This window comes from Pungitius pungitius, chromosome 2 (genome assembly GCF_949316345.1).
Source record: "Pungitius pungitius chromosome 2, fPunPun2.1, whole genome shotgun sequence".
Taxonomy (NCBI): domain Eukaryota; kingdom Metazoa; phylum Chordata; class Actinopteri; order Perciformes; family Gasterosteidae; genus Pungitius; species Pungitius pungitius.
Genome location: NC_084901.1, coordinates 10,767,672 through 10,784,150, shown reverse-complemented (window position 1 = coordinate 10,784,150; position 16,479 = coordinate 10,767,672). Strand labels below are relative to the sequence as shown.

At 43.2% G+C, this 16,479-nt stretch overlaps 1 protein-coding gene and 1 long non-coding RNA gene across 10 annotated transcripts in view; both read left to right on the top strand.

The window, feature by feature from the left end:
* The window catches only part of nav3 (neuron navigator 3), a 129,538-nt gene extending 120,278 nt beyond the window's left edge, over positions 1 to 9,260 (top strand). For all 9 annotated transcript variants that reach the window (XM_062560377.1, XM_037461598.2, XM_062560376.1 and 6 more), the window contains 12 exons: positions 558 to 711; positions 1,563 to 1,749; positions 2,844 to 2,941; positions 3,029 to 3,124; positions 3,864 to 4,032; positions 4,255 to 4,490; positions 5,133 to 5,287; positions 5,486 to 5,557; positions 5,845 to 6,041; positions 6,204 to 6,322; positions 7,341 to 7,544; positions 8,506 to 9,260. In XM_062560377.1, the coding sequence (XP_062416361.1) occupies positions 558 to 711; positions 1,563 to 1,749; positions 2,844 to 2,941; positions 3,029 to 3,124; positions 3,864 to 4,032; positions 4,255 to 4,490; positions 5,133 to 5,287; positions 5,486 to 5,557; positions 5,845 to 6,041; positions 6,204 to 6,322; positions 7,341 to 7,544; positions 8,506 to 8,625 (1,807 nt within the window). In that variant the 3' untranslated portion in view covers positions 8,626 to 9,260. The remainder of the gene's footprint in view (positions 1 to 557; positions 712 to 1,562; positions 1,750 to 2,843; positions 2,942 to 3,028; positions 3,125 to 3,863; positions 4,033 to 4,254; positions 4,491 to 5,132; positions 5,288 to 5,485; positions 5,558 to 5,844; positions 6,042 to 6,203; positions 6,323 to 7,340; positions 7,545 to 8,505) is intronic.
* Positions 9,261 to 13,209: 3,949 nt separating this feature from the next.
* LOC134111856 (uncharacterized) lies at positions 13,210 to 15,572 on the top strand. Its single transcript, XR_009945201.1, has 3 exons — positions 13,210 to 13,404; positions 14,841 to 14,959; positions 15,236 to 15,572. It is a non-coding gene; the product is annotated as an uncharacterized LOC134111856 (long non-coding RNA).
* The last annotated feature ends 907 nt before the right edge of the window (positions 15,573 to 16,479 follow it).

Genomic DNA, 16,479 nt, shown 5'->3' with positions numbered 1-16,479 from the left:
CCTCCAACCAGAGCATATTGGCTCTGCTTTGCTGCTTCCAAAGGCCTTTTTACTGACCAGCAACCAGCATGTCGGTACTGTGCACCAGCTGGTGAGATGACTTCCTTTTTAAGAAGTTGGATGGGCCAAAGCATGTGCTGGTGTCAGGGATATCATTTTCACGCAGAAAGCGACTCAAGTGTGTCTCGTTCTTGTTGTGTTTTTGATTTTGAGCAAATTGCATCTAACTCCGTATTAGAGCCTGGTGTTTTTGAGAATGACTGAATCATGATGGGACAGCTACCACTTTATTAGCTGAAGAGCCTCTTCAGTATAACTGCAACATTTTAGCAGCTCAGTGTGCTGGTTTTTGGGGAGTATGATCAATGGGGGGGGGGGGAAACAAGCTTTCCCAGGCGTCCTATTTCTCTGTCATTGACTTCAGCTTCCCTCTGAATATCCTTTTAACGTGTGTGTGTCGCTTCTCTTTAGACGATGTGTGTGCGTGTTTGGTATAACCCTCGAGGTGACCGACCCCGCTCCCCCTTCCCCCTCCCTCTGTGTAACCCTGGTTACAGGCTCTGCGAATGCACCGAAGCCGAGGCGGAAACCATCCTCCTGCTGAAGAACGAGCTGAGGGAGAAGGAGCTCAAGCTGACAGACATCCGCCTGGAGGCGCTCAGCTCCGCACACCACCTCGACCAGATACGAGAGGCCATGAACCGCATGCAGGTGAGACCCCCCCACCTCCCCCCCCAGGGAGCAAATAGAGCAGTGTGTCTTTCCCTAAAGGCACTGCAACGGGACATCTACTAGGAAAGTTGACTACATTGGATACTGTGGCTTTCATAAATCACTGCAATCCATCTGGCATGCTGAAACTTTCAAAACTAGCAATTAATAAATGACGTGTCCTTTTAGAAAATCTGTCACGGTAAACACGCCTCAGAGAGCGTTAAATAACTGTTTAACATCCCTGTGAAGAAAAAGATAAGCGAACACATATTTAATCTGTCATCGCCACTGAAGTGTTGCTACGGGACGGCGCTCGCCACTTCAAGCACACTGTTCAGAGGTGCTCCATGATTTCATATTCTCAAAAGGACCTCGTGTTGAAAGGAAATCGCCATAAATGTCTCCACGGTTAAGTGTCTCTGTAGATGTGAATTGCCTCGTCTGTAGAAGCCCTTAGTCTCCTCTCAGATCTCAATAAACGTTTCCTGATTCCTGATTCCTGATCTGGGGATTGTGCAAGACTCCTAATCTGAGATTTACCCTTCACCACAAAGAGAGCTTTGAGGACCAAAAAAAAGCTTTGTGCAGCCCATAACTCCAACAATACTGATTCGATACAAGAACAGGGACAATCCTGAATGCAGGGATATGTGTCTTATGAATCCGTTGAGGTGCACACTTAAAATGCAACAAAAGTCAAATAAATCTGCTTGGGATTCAGAGGGTCAAGCAGTACCTTTTACCTTTAAGTATTAGTATTTATCAATTTTGACAATTGCATTTGTAAGGCAACATTGAAATTACATCTAAAACAAACGTTTTCATTCATTTCATTTATCGACAAACAGAACGAGATAGAGGCGCTGAAGGCGGAGAACGATCGCCTCAAGTCCAGCGGCAACGCCACGCCAACGGCCACGCCCGTCAAGACGGCCCGGCCGCCCTCTGAGACCTCCAGCACGTCCTCGTCCTCCTCCCGCCAGTCCCTGGGGCTGTCGCTCAACAACCTCAACATCACTGACACCATCATGTCAGGTCGGTTCAGTGTCTGCAGCGCGTCCATCCCAAGTGTTTGTGTACATCAGCTCGAGATGCCTGCAATGGCTTTTCAAGAAGTGTGAGGGTGGCTTTGCTGAGCGAAATAGACTTTGATAGTCCATTTTTTTTATTTCAAAATTGTCAGCAGGTGTGTACAGCTAAAGAGATCTAGACCGCAGTAATGTCCGTGCTATGCTCTTTCATCTAGTGACAATGGCTTCTATTTCTACTGCCAGGGCTGGTTAACACTGCAGGAGATGGTAACACACGTGCATAAAAGAACATGCAGAAAAAGTCAGGCCAGGCCTGATCCATTGGAGCAGTAAAAGAGTTCTGTCCCTCTCTGACTTTCCCTGTAATTAACATAAAAGGTGCCGCTGCCTCCATTTATTGATGTGAGAGGGGGGGGGGATAGCCGAGAGCGGTGGCGCGTGGAAAGACAAGTGGGCCAGTTGCCTGTTATCACGGCCTGCTCAGAGCCCTCCGCTAAGGGAAGCCACCCGAATACAAAGTACCTTCTCCCCTTCCCGAGAAGAGAAGCGGGGGTCGTGTTAGCAACAGAGTCGCAAACAAATTCCTCCAGTTGTGTATTGTTTGTTATTGTGCACTCTGTGCTATAGTGGTCCCAAACAACTAAAGCTGCTATAACATTTGCTTTTGATTAACAATGGATTACAAGCTTCTTTTAAGTAAAGCTGTAAATGCCAGTGGATCAGGTTTTAAAAGGTGAAAACAAATCTAGAAATCCCTCAAATTGACCTCTTCCGTTGGAAGGATTTTCCAAAGTCGCACCTTCAAAACCGGGCCGAAAAATATTTTCTGACATGAAACCGGTCTGTGAGGCAAAAAATTGTTGGGGACCCCTGCCTCAGATTGCAGTCTATGTAATTTCCTGACACGCAGTCGTCATTAGTATTCCGTGCACTCAACAGAAAAGGTTCTGTATGGAATCATTGATTGGATGTAAAAGTAATTACCACACCAAAGAAACCCATTATCCACCATCTTTTTGTGCTTTGGAGTCTGTTTGTTCATTTCCAGCTCTAATTTGCCAGAGGGCGGACTGAGAGATTGTTCCTAATGTTTTTCAGATATTCTGCTGGATGAAAGCTACGAGGGCAATTTGCGCAAAGAGGGCCGTAGTGTGCGAATAGTGGTCACCATCTGCACCGGACCATACACCACCAAGGTTAGTGGCGAGGAGTGGACATTCCCTTTTTTTCCATCAAGTAAAATTCTCATTCCTGATGCATTAATTCGTCTGGCACCTCTACAGGGTACGGAGGGCCAGGCGCACCTTATTGGGTCCATAGGTGTGAGCGGGAAAACCAAGTGGGACGTCCTGGATGGGGTCATTCGACGCCTCTTCAAGGTAAACGCGCCCATTGCTCAGAAGTTCATGGTCAGCTATTTATCCACACCGTTCGTTGTCGTAGCGGCATGAGCGCACAACTAATGCACGGTTTTGTTCCATGTAGTTTTTCAAAATATCTGCCACAAAAAAAACGTTTATCCAATAGTTTTATGCCATTGGAATCCCTCATCAAGTCAGATGCAATAGCTTTTTTGCGTTGAAACCAATTGAAAAAAAAAGTCATGAATGAGCTGGTTCAAATTCAATTGAATTCATTTTACCAAAATCACTAATCACACATTTGCCTCCGAGGGCTTCACAATCTACAAACATATGACAAAGCCCCTCTAAAAACCTTTAACGGGGAGAAAAAAGAAATCTAAGGGAAAGCAACAGAGGACGGCTTACCATGTGTACATATGTTAATACAAATGCTGTATTGGCCCACATTCATTCAAGCCTTTTCAATCCACTTTGCTTGCATGGAATGGTATGGTATTAGTTGGCTAGATCCTACCTAATAAATCTTTAAGCATTAGAAACCTACATAAAAGTGCAAAGAATGTGCAGAGAATGTGTGTGGCCGGTGCAGGCGTAGGCGTAACAATAAAAACTGAGAAGCGTGTACGCACACATGAAGCTCCGCTGTCACTTTAAAGATGAGTTGTTCAAAAAGAATCCCAGCCTATATTTAAGCATAACCAATATTGCAAGTCTTCCATTTCTTGCTGTTCCTCTAACCCCTCCCTCCCTGCAGGAATATGTGTTTCGGGTGGACCCTCATACCAGCCTGGGTCTCAGCTCAGACAGCATCGTCTCCTACAGGATAGGCGAGGTGGTTCGCTCCCACGCCTCCGAAGTGCCTGAGCTGCTGCCCTGCGGATACCTGGTGGGCGACAACAACGTCATCAAGGTCAACCTCAAAGGTACAGCAGCGAAAGAAACAAGGAGTTTCTATTTCAGAATTACAGCTGATTTTGAAGCCAGCTTTGAATTCGTAAGGAAAATGTTCTGGACTAGTGAAAGCAAAATTGAGCCGCATTTATTAAAGTAAAGAAATGTAACTGAAATAGTTTTAATTACATTTTCTACCTTCTATCCATCCTATTCCCTCCTTCTTCCTTCTTTTCTCCCCACCCTCGTCCTAGGACTGAAGGAGAACAGTATAGATAGCCTGGTGTTTGACACGCTGCTCCCAAAGCCAGTCGTCCAGCGGTACCTCAACCTGCTGATGGAGCATCGTCGCATAATCCTCTCGGGACCCAGCGGCACCGGCAAATCCTTTCTGGCCGCCAAGCTGGCCGAGTACATCATTTCCCAGATGGGGCGGCCGGTGACAGAGCACAACGTGGCCAGCTTTAACGTGGATCAGAATTCCAGCAAGGTAGGACGGGGAATTCAAACAATTGGTGTTTTGTATTTATTTATATCTAATGTTGACTTTAAACTAGTTGATATATTGTTCAATTTTGATTTAAAAAAAAGCAAATACAAGAAAAAAAAAGCCTTTCTTCATCACCCCTTACAATGCCAAAGTCACGCTATAACACAAAAATGAACTGTTGGGAGTGCAAAAAGAGACAAAGCAGTGAAAGTATTGCAAATAAATCGATTTGGGTGAATGGCTAAAATACATTTGCTGGTACTTCTGTCGGTTTATTTTAACTCAACCTACTTTAGGTAATTCCCCACTTCTGGAACATCCAAACCGTCCACTTAACCAATCTGCAACATGTATATCCGTCTACATTTGAAATCGGTGGGAATCTACAGCCAGACATGAAGTAAATATTCTAGCATTTATGAGATGGGCTTGAGAATGTAACATGCATCCCCAGTAGCAGACATTCTTTAAAGTGAAAGTTTGACCAGAGGGAGAGAACCATGCAGAGTTGTAAGTGGTAGAAGTTGGCATTCGTATAAATAACTCAACTGTACCTGGAATGGGGGAAAAAAGGGACTGTTCCTTTTGTTTTGGAAACAGTGTGTCCAGTTTAAAAGAGTTTGTTAACGTTTTCTTGCCCAGGACCTGCGTCAGTATCTGTCCAACCTGGCAGAGCAGTGCAACTCTGAGGAGACGGACACAGAGCTCCCCACTGTGGTGATCCTGGACAACCTCCACCACATCGGCTCCCTCAGTGACATATTCAACGGCTTCCTCAACTGCAAGTACTACAAATGGTGGGTCAGGAATACTGTTTTTTTCTCTTTTTAAACATTAAATACAACCTATTAGATACTGGCAGAAATAACCCATTTCTAAAAAGAAGAACACAATTCAATGTTTAACATAATTCAATGTTTTTCAAATCTACTTTTTGTATGTTTGTAGGTCGTGACTGTTAATAATTATGTGTTGTTGTTTTTGTCTCCATCCAGCCCTTATGTTATTGGGACCATGAACCAGGGGGTCTCCTCTTCTCCTAACCTTGAGCTACACCACAACTTCAGGTTGGGGACACACACTTTAACAACAAGCTACACTTACTAATGATGCCACTCGAAATAGGATGAAGTTTGAAACACAGATGTTATGTTAGCGGCTCCAGTTAGAAACGACTTGTCATTTTATTGGCTCTGCGTCGTCTCACCCGTCAGATAATGTTGATGATTATAATGTGTGAGTTACCTTCTGTCAAAATATTATTTCGATGGGTTGTTTTGATGAGAAATGTGGGTTACACTTCAACTGATTTGTTTGCTCCTGTGCTTCTGTTTCCACATATGTCCAATCACAGGTGGGTGCTGTGCACCAACCACACAGAGCCGGTCAGAGGCTTCTTGGGCCGTTTCCTGCGGCGAAAGCTGATAGAGACGGAGATCGATAAGAGCATGCGCAGTAATGACCTGATTAAGATCATCGACTGGATTCCAAAGACCTGGCAGCACCTCAATGGCTTCCTGGAGGCACACAGCTCCTCGGATGTCACCATAGGTCAGTCTCACACATTCTCTCTGTCTCTCTGGCTGACACCAAAGCCAGTAAGTGAGTGCGGGAACCCAGTTCAGAGGTCGGAGTTTGCTTTGTGTGTCTGCTGTCTTTCGCACCTTCCAATCCAACAAACTCTGATCCCCTGGGCACTTTGGTCACCGGCAGGTCCCCGTCTCTTCCTGTCCTGTCCCATGGACGTAGAAGGCTCTCGGGTTTGGTTCACCGACCTGTGGAACTACTCCCTGGTGCCCTACCTGCTGGAGGCTGTCAGAGAAGGGCTGCAGGTACGTCCTGGCGACAGAAGATATGAGCTTGATTCATCAGCACCCTGTGTTACGACATTTTAAACCTCTGTTCTCAACCAAATTTCACCATGTTTGGGATGTTATATGTGGCATTTTGATGTTTTATTTGTTGTTTGTAATGTCTTGTCTGGTTATGTCTAACATACAGTACAAAAGATGGGATCAGTTAATAAATGATGATGATAATAAACAATCCCAAAAAAGTAAGTAAGTCAAGAATATATTCAAATCCTTTACTTACTAAACCAGAGGTCTTCAACAGGGGGGTCACAACATTTTTGCTTGATAAGACCATTCATTTTTTTTTTTTTTTTTTCAACCAATTTATTGTCTTTTAAATACACATTAACATGAATCCAACATATTGTAGCGAAGAGATAAATTGATGGAGAAGAGGTTTCTTTCAGTCCACAATACACATTCAGCTACCCACAGGAGCTCTCTCAAGCTGGGCACCGGTTCATTCACAGCATCTTTCATGCAAATACGACAGCACAGGCACTAGCCAATCAGATCGCATTAATGCTCACGTCTAAAGAACGCAAAGCTCAAAAATAAAGGATGGTGGACCAAACTCCGTTTGGGGGACCTTGGCCTGAAAAACGTTGAAGACCCCTGTACTAAACTGTAAAAATACTCCGTTGAGATCAAAAGTTTTAAATGGGAAAATAATGGGAGTACAGTCAAAAACACCTACTCAAAGGAAAGAACAATAATTTCCCCTGTGACTGTGACACTATTATATGATCTATCTGAACTATTGTTACTCATGGGTTGATTCATCATTATTTTCTTACATACTGGGTCAATTGTTTGCTGAAACTGTCCCAAAATTCGAAAAACTACATTAAAATGATTCAATTATTAGATGAATCAATGCAGGAGAGCCAGTATGAAAAACAAGAGCTGGTGAGCTAGGAGTCCGCACTGGTGATTACGATGAGTACGTTCTCCCGCATCGTTCATACCTCCTCTCCCTCTGTGACACGACCCGCAGCTGTACGGCAAAAGAGCAGCCTGGGAAGATCCATCCAAGTGGGTGAACGACACGTATCCGTGGATCGCTGCCTCGCTGCAGCTGGACGGCCAGTCGCTTCTCCAGCTGAGGCCGGAGGACGTGGGCTACGATGGCTACAGCTCGTCCAAGGAGGGAGCCTCGTCCAAGCAGGTGTCCCAGAGTGACACCGAGGGAGACCCACTGGTGAGGAAGACGCGCAAAAAAATGATTCTGTTATGAAGTTAATGTGTAGCATTTAAGACGGGTAACAACACAGAATGGTTTTCATATTAATGTATATTCAAGGTGGATTAAAACATCTCCAATGTAAGAAGTCAAACAGCTGGAAAAGGAATCTGAGCGGAGTGATGTTGGCCGCGTGTGTCACCTCTCAAAAGATGGGAACAGAAAGGAACGTTCTCCCCATATGAATTGGTTATTAAGTACTTGATGCAGATCCATAAAGTTTAATACAATGCTGGATGCAATACATAGAAAAGCTAGAAATATAGCTGGGTGGTGTAAGCTCCTGAGTACAACCATGGCACACACGCATACAGGAGGATCTATTATGGGATGATGGATGGAGAGAGAGAGAGGGAAAGAGAGAGAGAGAGAGAGACTTTCCATTTGATGGTTTATTGCAGCCCAAAAGAAACAACGGGTAATCATCCAAAAACAAGTAGCTCGATTTGGCAAATATGTGTGTGTGTGCGTGCGTGTGCGTGTGTGTTTTGTCCATCCAGGTGAGACCAGTAGTGGAGCAGGTGTGCTTAAGCTCATTTTAAGAACACTTGAGGCAATTCGCCAGATGCAGCAGTCCTTCTGCATCATTAGTTCATTCGCTATTAGGGATGCAAAGTTCTGCAGGTTTATTCTGGTCATACTTGGATTAAAAAGTGCCTTTTACCACATGTAAAGTAAGGAGGCAAGTTTATGCATCATTAGACCTACGTTTATGATGGGTGGTTTAAAGATCACGCCAGTTCCATTGGTTTGTCTCGCTTTTGTTTGCCCCCCCTGTTTGGCTCTGTTGTTAAACGCCCTTGTGTCGAGAAGATGACACGAAAACTATTTTTCAAAACTAAACTAAGTGCATGCATTATCTGAAATACTGCATACATGATAACACTCTCACCTCTCTGCCTGTGTGCTGCATTTTCAGATGAACATGTTGCTACGGCTGCAGGAGGCAGCCAATTACTCCAGCACGCAGAGCTGTGACAGCGACAGCACCAGTCACCATGACGACCAGCTGGACTCCTCTCTGGAGTCGGCGCTATGAGACCCAGACCCACGTCGGCAGACTGAACCTTCAGGGGAACCTTTAAATCGCCGCCTGACACCTCCTATAGCGCACAGAGATATAGGATGTATGGAAAGTTTCATTAACCCAAATGATATACCTGCCATCTGGGGAAAAAAACACATTTTTACATTACTATGGTGCAATATTTAAATTGAGTTATTATATGATTTGAAGTATAGCATCCAACTCAGATATGAAGGTCAGCTGGTTATTTTTTAATGTATGTATAACATTTTAGAATACAACTTTTCATACATGTGTAGGCAGGACAGGTCTGATAAGGACAGTAGTTCCTCTGAAGTTGACTTTAAAGGATTGAATTGAATTCATGCCCAGCCATGACAAATAACAGATTGCGGATGTGTTAAAAAAAAGAGAGAAAGCCCAAAGTTTGAACTGGATTATTGTTCTTTTATTATATTATAATTATTATTATTTGCAGATATATCTTCAAATGTTTACAAAGGTGGTGGGCGGGAGGTAGTTCTGTTGTTTATAACTTGTTTACAGAGGTGCTTCTCGTACACACACACACACACACACGTATGCTTAGACACAGGCAGCAGGAGGATACTGTCTTTTAATCGGAGCCCCCCCCCCCCCCCCCCCCCCCCTTCTCCCTCCGTGTGACCATCAATCCAGTCTGCTTGTTTTCTCTGAGCAAGGCGCTATTTATTCCACCTCGGGACCCTCAGCTCTCGCTCCAATGATGCGGAGTCAAGAGAATGCTGTGGAGTGTTCACCTGTGATGCAGTGCCCCCTGGTGGCCACAAAAACAGAAAACAGAACCAATTCCTATACACACAAATTGATTGTGTTATTCAATTTCGTCAGCGAACAGCTATTCAGCCGAAGTGGCTCTTTACAAGCTATTTGGAGTTTCATTGCTAAGCTGTGGGGCCTTGCATCACTACGTAACTTATTTGTGAGTCTCTGCCTTCTCTGAACACAGAGACAATTCGGCATCAGGATGTGGGCAATTTGAGATATTTGCAACGCCTCCACAGCACAGCTGAGACCACAAGAATTACACGTTCCCACTGCGGCCATGCAGCACACAGTCATGTAGCTTGCCCGGCCTCCGGTTGCGGTGTGCTGGTGTCCCGCCCCGAGCCACCTTTGTGTCGCTCCCCCCGCTGCACGCAAACAACGAGCACAACAAAAGAGCCATGGTCCCCGTGTCATCTTGCCCAAGTGCTACCGTGGAGGAAAAAGAAAACGTAAAAAGTGCCAACCTTTCCCTTGATTTACAGCCAAACAAACACACACACATACGCACATATATATGACTTAACAAATGAGGCACAAGTGACCGTGATTGTCAACTCTGATTTCCCGTCACTCCATTGCTAATAATGTGTCACTTTATCAGAAGGCTGGACTTTCTGTGGGTCCTCACTGAACTATTTTAATTAAACCCGTCTCTTGAACAGCGATTGTCCAATCAGAAGCACCCATTACTCTGCAACTTTTGCACATGGAGATACAGTTAGGAAGGTTTTAAGAGTCTAGAAGGTCTCACATGTTACCACATAGCATTAGACAACTGAGATAGCATTAACAAAACCCATAGATTAGTCGTCACCCGAAATCCCTTTCCCAAATCTATCGTTAAAAGGTGAGAATATACATATATGAAAAAGTATGCAAGCTAAGCAGCCAAACTGTATCTGCCCTCACTAGGGACAACAACTATGCGTTTTCTTTACATCCACGTGGACTGCAACTGATTGGATGCCGAGTGTTTGCCCAGGACATGTTGATTCATCTTTTAGCCTGAAATCATGCACGTAGGCAGCAGGTGCACATATAAGACAGCAGGAAAAAAATGCATTGTGTAACATGCAATTAGCTATCGAGTTACAGTTGATCAAATGTGAGTGGCAAATATGCAATCTTTGTCACTGGACCACGGACCAGAACCGAAAGCTTGCCAAGCATAGCAACAGTTGCCAAAGGGAGCGTGGCGTAGCCAGACATTTGCGTTACCAAGCGGGCGGGGGCTTTTACTGCAACAGGGCAATTCAGAGAGTAACAAGAAACTTGACTTAAACTCCAACAAATACAAATCAGAGCTTAACGATCTACAAGGTACCAGTAATATGAAATCGAATGATGCAAGCTGACAGTGTTCTGTGGAACTCATTTGACTTGCCTTGTTCATCGTTTGCACCCATCTGGGATCCATGAGCGACCAAAAAAGAAATCCAAAGTGTTTTGAAATGCAAGTTAACACGATCCCAAGAGCTGAATAGGGGAACAGTGATACTGGTGCTGTCTCACTGCCTTAGATGTGCAAAAGTTCAGGAAGCATCCTCGGCTCCTAAGTGAGAAGAAGAGACGTTGATGTTGGCTGATGATGATCTGCTTCCTGCTACGTAGCGGAAAAACAGCCTGTTCGGTTTTTACCTTCCTCCAAACCTCCCTTTCCTTGTTTCCAACGAATAAAGTATAAAATAATTGATTATGTATTTTAATTCAAAACCAATATTGGAAAAAAGAAAACATTTAAAAAGGTTGGGGTGTTTTTTTGTTGTTTTCTCACCCAGTTGAGCTGGGCCCACTTGAACTGACAGGAGCACAACCCAAAGGTTTGGGGGTTTTTCTAGCCTAATAAGCATGTTTTAAAGGGGGATGCATTGAGGCATTAAGAAGCGACCTTTACCATTATGTATGTGTGTAATGGACGGAAGCCATTAAAATATTGATTGTCTTCTCTTTGTTTAACGAGCGGGTTGGTTTTGCACACTTTGAAGTTGGGCTGGGTTGTACTGTATATACTTCAGTCTTGCACAGGGAATCAAAGATGCATTCAGCCCTGTTGATGTAACAACACGCTTAACTTGCTGAGTAAATTATTGTACTTTGAGAACAGAGAGAAAAAGAAAAATAAGTGCAAAAACTCAATACTCTATCAGAAACGGGTGTGTGTCTTGTTGTCATTGGATGTTTTGCAGGATGCATTATGTGTACAGTAAAAAAAATGTTTTAACTCACTAAAAACTCTTCTAAGATCACAGAGAAAAAAAAGGCACTTTTCCAATATCCTACTCCCCCCTCCCCTCCCTCAGCTGTAAAATTCTCTTGGTCCTCTTCATCTTTAGGAATCCTTGTTGTTCCTTAGATGCTCTTCCTCTGTGGACATTTTTCACCCGAGCTTGTGTTTCTCTGGCTGTCCGAGGCATTGAAGCTGTACTGACTTTATACATTTACCAACAACCAACAGGTGCTACTGGTCAGTCAAAGCCCACCGGAGACCAAGAAGTTGTGTTGTCACAACCTCAGGACAATAATACCCTCTACCACCCTACCTGTGCTCAGCTTCACACGTGTATCTAAGACCAAGCCTCTCACAGTCCCAAGTATACCTGCAAGGGTGTGTCCTTGCATGATACAGGGGTAGTCACAGGGCCGACCAGTGTTTCCTTACCTACAGTTGCACCCATGCATCAAGCCTGAGCTTAGACGTCCCACAAATCACCCTCTCAGCTACTCTACACTCCTGGTGTAGGCCATGAGTTCCCGAGCTAGCAGAGCACTGACAACGTTAACAGTGTACGCCATAGTGTTGATGATCAGCTGGTCGTGTTTCCTGCACAACACTTTGCAGTTACATCTCAGTTGAAAAACCATAGCATTTACTCTGGTTTGGGGGAAAGTTTTCTTCTTTTCGGGGGGGGGGGGGGGGGGGAAACATTTGTGCTTAAATGTTTTATATTTTGTACATTTGTATGTAACATATCATGTAAATAGACAGAGACAGTGATTTAACTCATCTGGAGGATTTTGTAGTCTTTGTAAAGCCCTAATAAATGGTATTTGGTGTCACATGAGCTAACAGTATGGTGTGTGTGTGTGTATTTTGGCCAGTGTATGGAGAGGTGGGTAAAGGCATCAGAGTTGAGTATTTCAAAGTAAATATTGAGAGTGATAATTCCAAATCATATGTTAAATTTTCCCAAGTAATATTATTTCTGCCAAAGAGACTGTTGCATTTATGGATTTATGTCGGTGGGAAATTATACTAGAGCCCACAGAGGAACACTCACTTTGTATAAATTTGCTTGGCTTTTTAGAATTTAGCTGGTTTTAGCTTAATTGGTGTCAACAGTAGCATAAGTCTATCAGTCACTTTTATCAGTGGTTTGAAAAAAAAATTAAAGTGGACAACTTTGCAGCTGTCATAAAAAATATGAATTTGGATGTCCCAATTGTATTTATTTCAAGTATAATGAATAATCCAATATCTAAAATGTGAAAGCAATAACTGAAAGAAATCTAAGATAATAGTAAATGGCATTGAATTGATGTAAACACAATGCGATTGGCAAGTGTGGTCAGAACAAGAAGGAAATACGATTTTGGTGATGGTCTTACATCTGTTGACATTACTAACATTATTGAGCTACAAGGGTTTTCCGGCATATTTTCACAGTGTACAATATTTAAATAACTGAAGTATTCATTTTAATTTAAATGAATCAACTAAACAAATCAGTTTCGAAAATTTAGAAAGGATGTTTTTGTTGTTTTATTTTGAAGGACTTTCCGGCTCGCTCACAGCTGTCCTCCCCAAAGCAAACATGGGGCAAGGTGCGACTCCCGTGACTCTGTCGGAAAAAGACCCCAAACTGCTTAAAACTAGTGCAGCGTCGGTCTCTTTACCGAACCATTCGTATTGGTACGACGTCTGGATGTTCGTGCTCTTTGACATCGCGTTTTTCCTCGTAATGTATTACATAGTCCCATAGAAAGGTACGTGTGAGAAGCTTCTTTCGTGCGTGATGTATTTTAGCCACTTCCGCAGCCGCCCTCTGCCAAGCTAACGTAACGGCAGGGAGCTAGCTTGAACAATTGTCTTGTGACAATGTGAATTGATATATAATAATTGATATTAACCTTTTTTATTTCTCACTAATAATTGCATTTCACCATAACTTATCAAAGTACAGGAGTTATTTTTAAATAATACAAAGCTAAGTAACTTTAAGTTAAGGACTGCCTATTTAACGTTATTCAAGTAATAACGCTAGGTTAAAGTTTGGTAAAGTTAAAATGCTTGACGACTAACATCAATGACCCAATCCCGATGTCCTCCCTGAACCCTCAGGGACTGACATCTAGTGGTAAGTGGCCCGTGGGGGCTTAAAATTGTGTAAATATGAATAGGACACATCACGTCACCATGACAACGTCAAAAAAAGATTGAGTGTTTTTAAAATACTTTTTACTCTGATTTGAACGTCTTACAGTTTCTCAGAAAATGAGAGGTGATCTTTCTAAAATGTTTGTTGTTAAATATTGATAAAAAAAAATGACTACATATAGTCAGATTCCCTGTGGGATTTTTCCATCTTTAATCCGTAATATCTTAATATGACAGTCTAAACAGACATGTGCTGTCCTGTTTACCTTTTTTATACCTCCATGCTATCACTGGTTATCCCGTTTTCAAAGTCACATTGCAATGACTTGTGGGTAATTCCCTTGAGCAAAGTCAGCATCTAATGCTGATATTTATGAAAAGGAATCATGAATGGCTCGAAATGTCTGACAGAGAACCCTCAAGCACTAAACGATACAGAACTAACCCCTTAAGGGAGAGATGTCAAACTCATTTCATGTTCGGGCCAGATACTGCCCACTTCTCCCGAACGCGGGCCACCTACGATCGGTATGGCTGATGGGGGCGTCCGACCGGCGAATGGTACGGCTGACGGCTGTCACCCGCTGAGCCGTACGCACTCTGGCAGCGGGCCGCACCGGACTGGCCGGATCTGGCCCACCGGCCGCGAGTTTGACATATGTGCCATAAGGAGTCAGCATGAACGTGTCCATAAATCCGTAGAGGTACAGATTGGGATTTGGCCAGGGTCTGTGATTGGGCTGCTGAGCGACCGTCGCAGAGACAACTGGCAGGTACAATCTAAAAAGTACAATGGGAAAATAAATACTTAAAAAATATTCAATGACTTTGCTATCATCCAAAGTATTTTAACCCAAAGCAGTTCATGCATCAAGATACCGATTGAATTTGGAAATAGTTGAAAAGTTCAATTGGGAAATATATGCAGAATTTCTAAAGGGCTTTGATTACCAAACACTGCTGTGACAACGTGTCATGATGACAAATACCGACCCAACTGGACTATCGGTGAGTGAAAGTCATCAACTTTCTTATTTTGCACTAGAATTGCACCAGCCAGGAGCACCAAGAGGTCAGTGAGCCAGACGGGCAGAGAGGGGAAACAAGCCACTGATGTGTCTGCTGGACCTGTGGTGGCCATCGACATGAAGAGGACGCCTGACTGTGAGTTAATGTCGAGGAGTCCACAGTCACATGATCACATCATCCTGCATCTGTAGTTCTACTTAATATTTGCACATTATAATGCTATTTTGTAAAAAGAATTTGTATCTTTTGACAAGTTGCAATGCGTTTTTCACTCCCTAGAAGTAATGAATATGGACGTTTTGTTTGAGATATTGTTTTTCATATTGTTTATGGATTGTCTTCGCGTTCAGTGTGTGGTCTGTACATGAAACTCTGGCTCCAGTTAACTGACCTGTGTGCGTCTCGTTGCAGGGACGGAGCACATGTCTATGATCTCTATTGTGGCCGGATCAAAAGGACTTTTTGGGGAGAGCCGTTTTGCTTTGGTTGCACTCACTCTTAGAGATGCTGTGATGTCATACTATGAGCGTCTTCAGCTGCAATAAAGTGTTTGGATCCCCATTTGTGAGTGACTTGTGTGAATCAAGATGGTTAACAGTTATGACGCTCAACAGTCTTCCTAATTAGACCGCTGTGTCAGAAATGACCTCAATTCTAGGTTTAGTTTTTACAGATGAAACCTGGAGGAGAAAACACTGGTGAGAAAAGAATACTTTCAATGCATTTATAATCTGTATACTAGTAATGAGGTAATTTGTATTAATAATAAAGAGCTCATAACAGTAAATAGATCATAAGCCCACGTGTTCAGTCTTAATTAAAGACTCAATGTGTCTTCTCTACACTTCTTAAACTTCACTATTATCCTAAAAAAATGTAGTAGCCTAGTATTTTTATAGCTGTAGCTAGCTAGGCGATTACGTTTATGTAAGCCTCATGAGTGGGGTGGAAATCCCATCTGCAGTTGATTTCCCTCTGAATGGTTCTTGTATTGCATTGTTCTATGTAGCGCTAGTGTTAGAGGTGTAAATTAACAGCCTTGTTTAGCTCTTTATGCAGCGGTGTCTCTTAGGCTCAAACTGTTTGCATTTATGTTTCCCACTTGAATACTTTTTAACACACATTAACTCCATTGAGGTCAATTTAGTTAGAATATTTCATGAATATTATCTGCCTTATCCATTACATAAGTTCATTTTACTTTATGCCTGGAATAGCTGCAGTGCTGGGACAACAGAAACCCCCTCTTGATAAGTTCCCCTAATAGCCCATGCCATTTTTTCTGGTTCCCACTATGTCATTTTAAAGCGCAGAGGATTGGATGCTATGTTATGTTCCTGTTGTGTGCCATACTGGAAACCTAGGACATTGGCAACACTATAAATATTGTTCTGTACCATGCCTTCTTTGAAGACTGCCGATCATTAATTATAACAACCATTGTTCACAGGAACATCCATGTTTTCATTCAAGTATTGCAATCTTGAACTCAGCTAGTACTGACATCCAGCTGCCGTACCAACAGGGGACTTGAAACCCAGGATTTAAAGTTGTATCTGACGAAAACCAAACCCTTTCCTGCTCTACTGATTCCCCTCAGCGCACCACTGACTCTGTTTGAGGAAGGGTTTCTGACCATGAAGTGAACCACCATT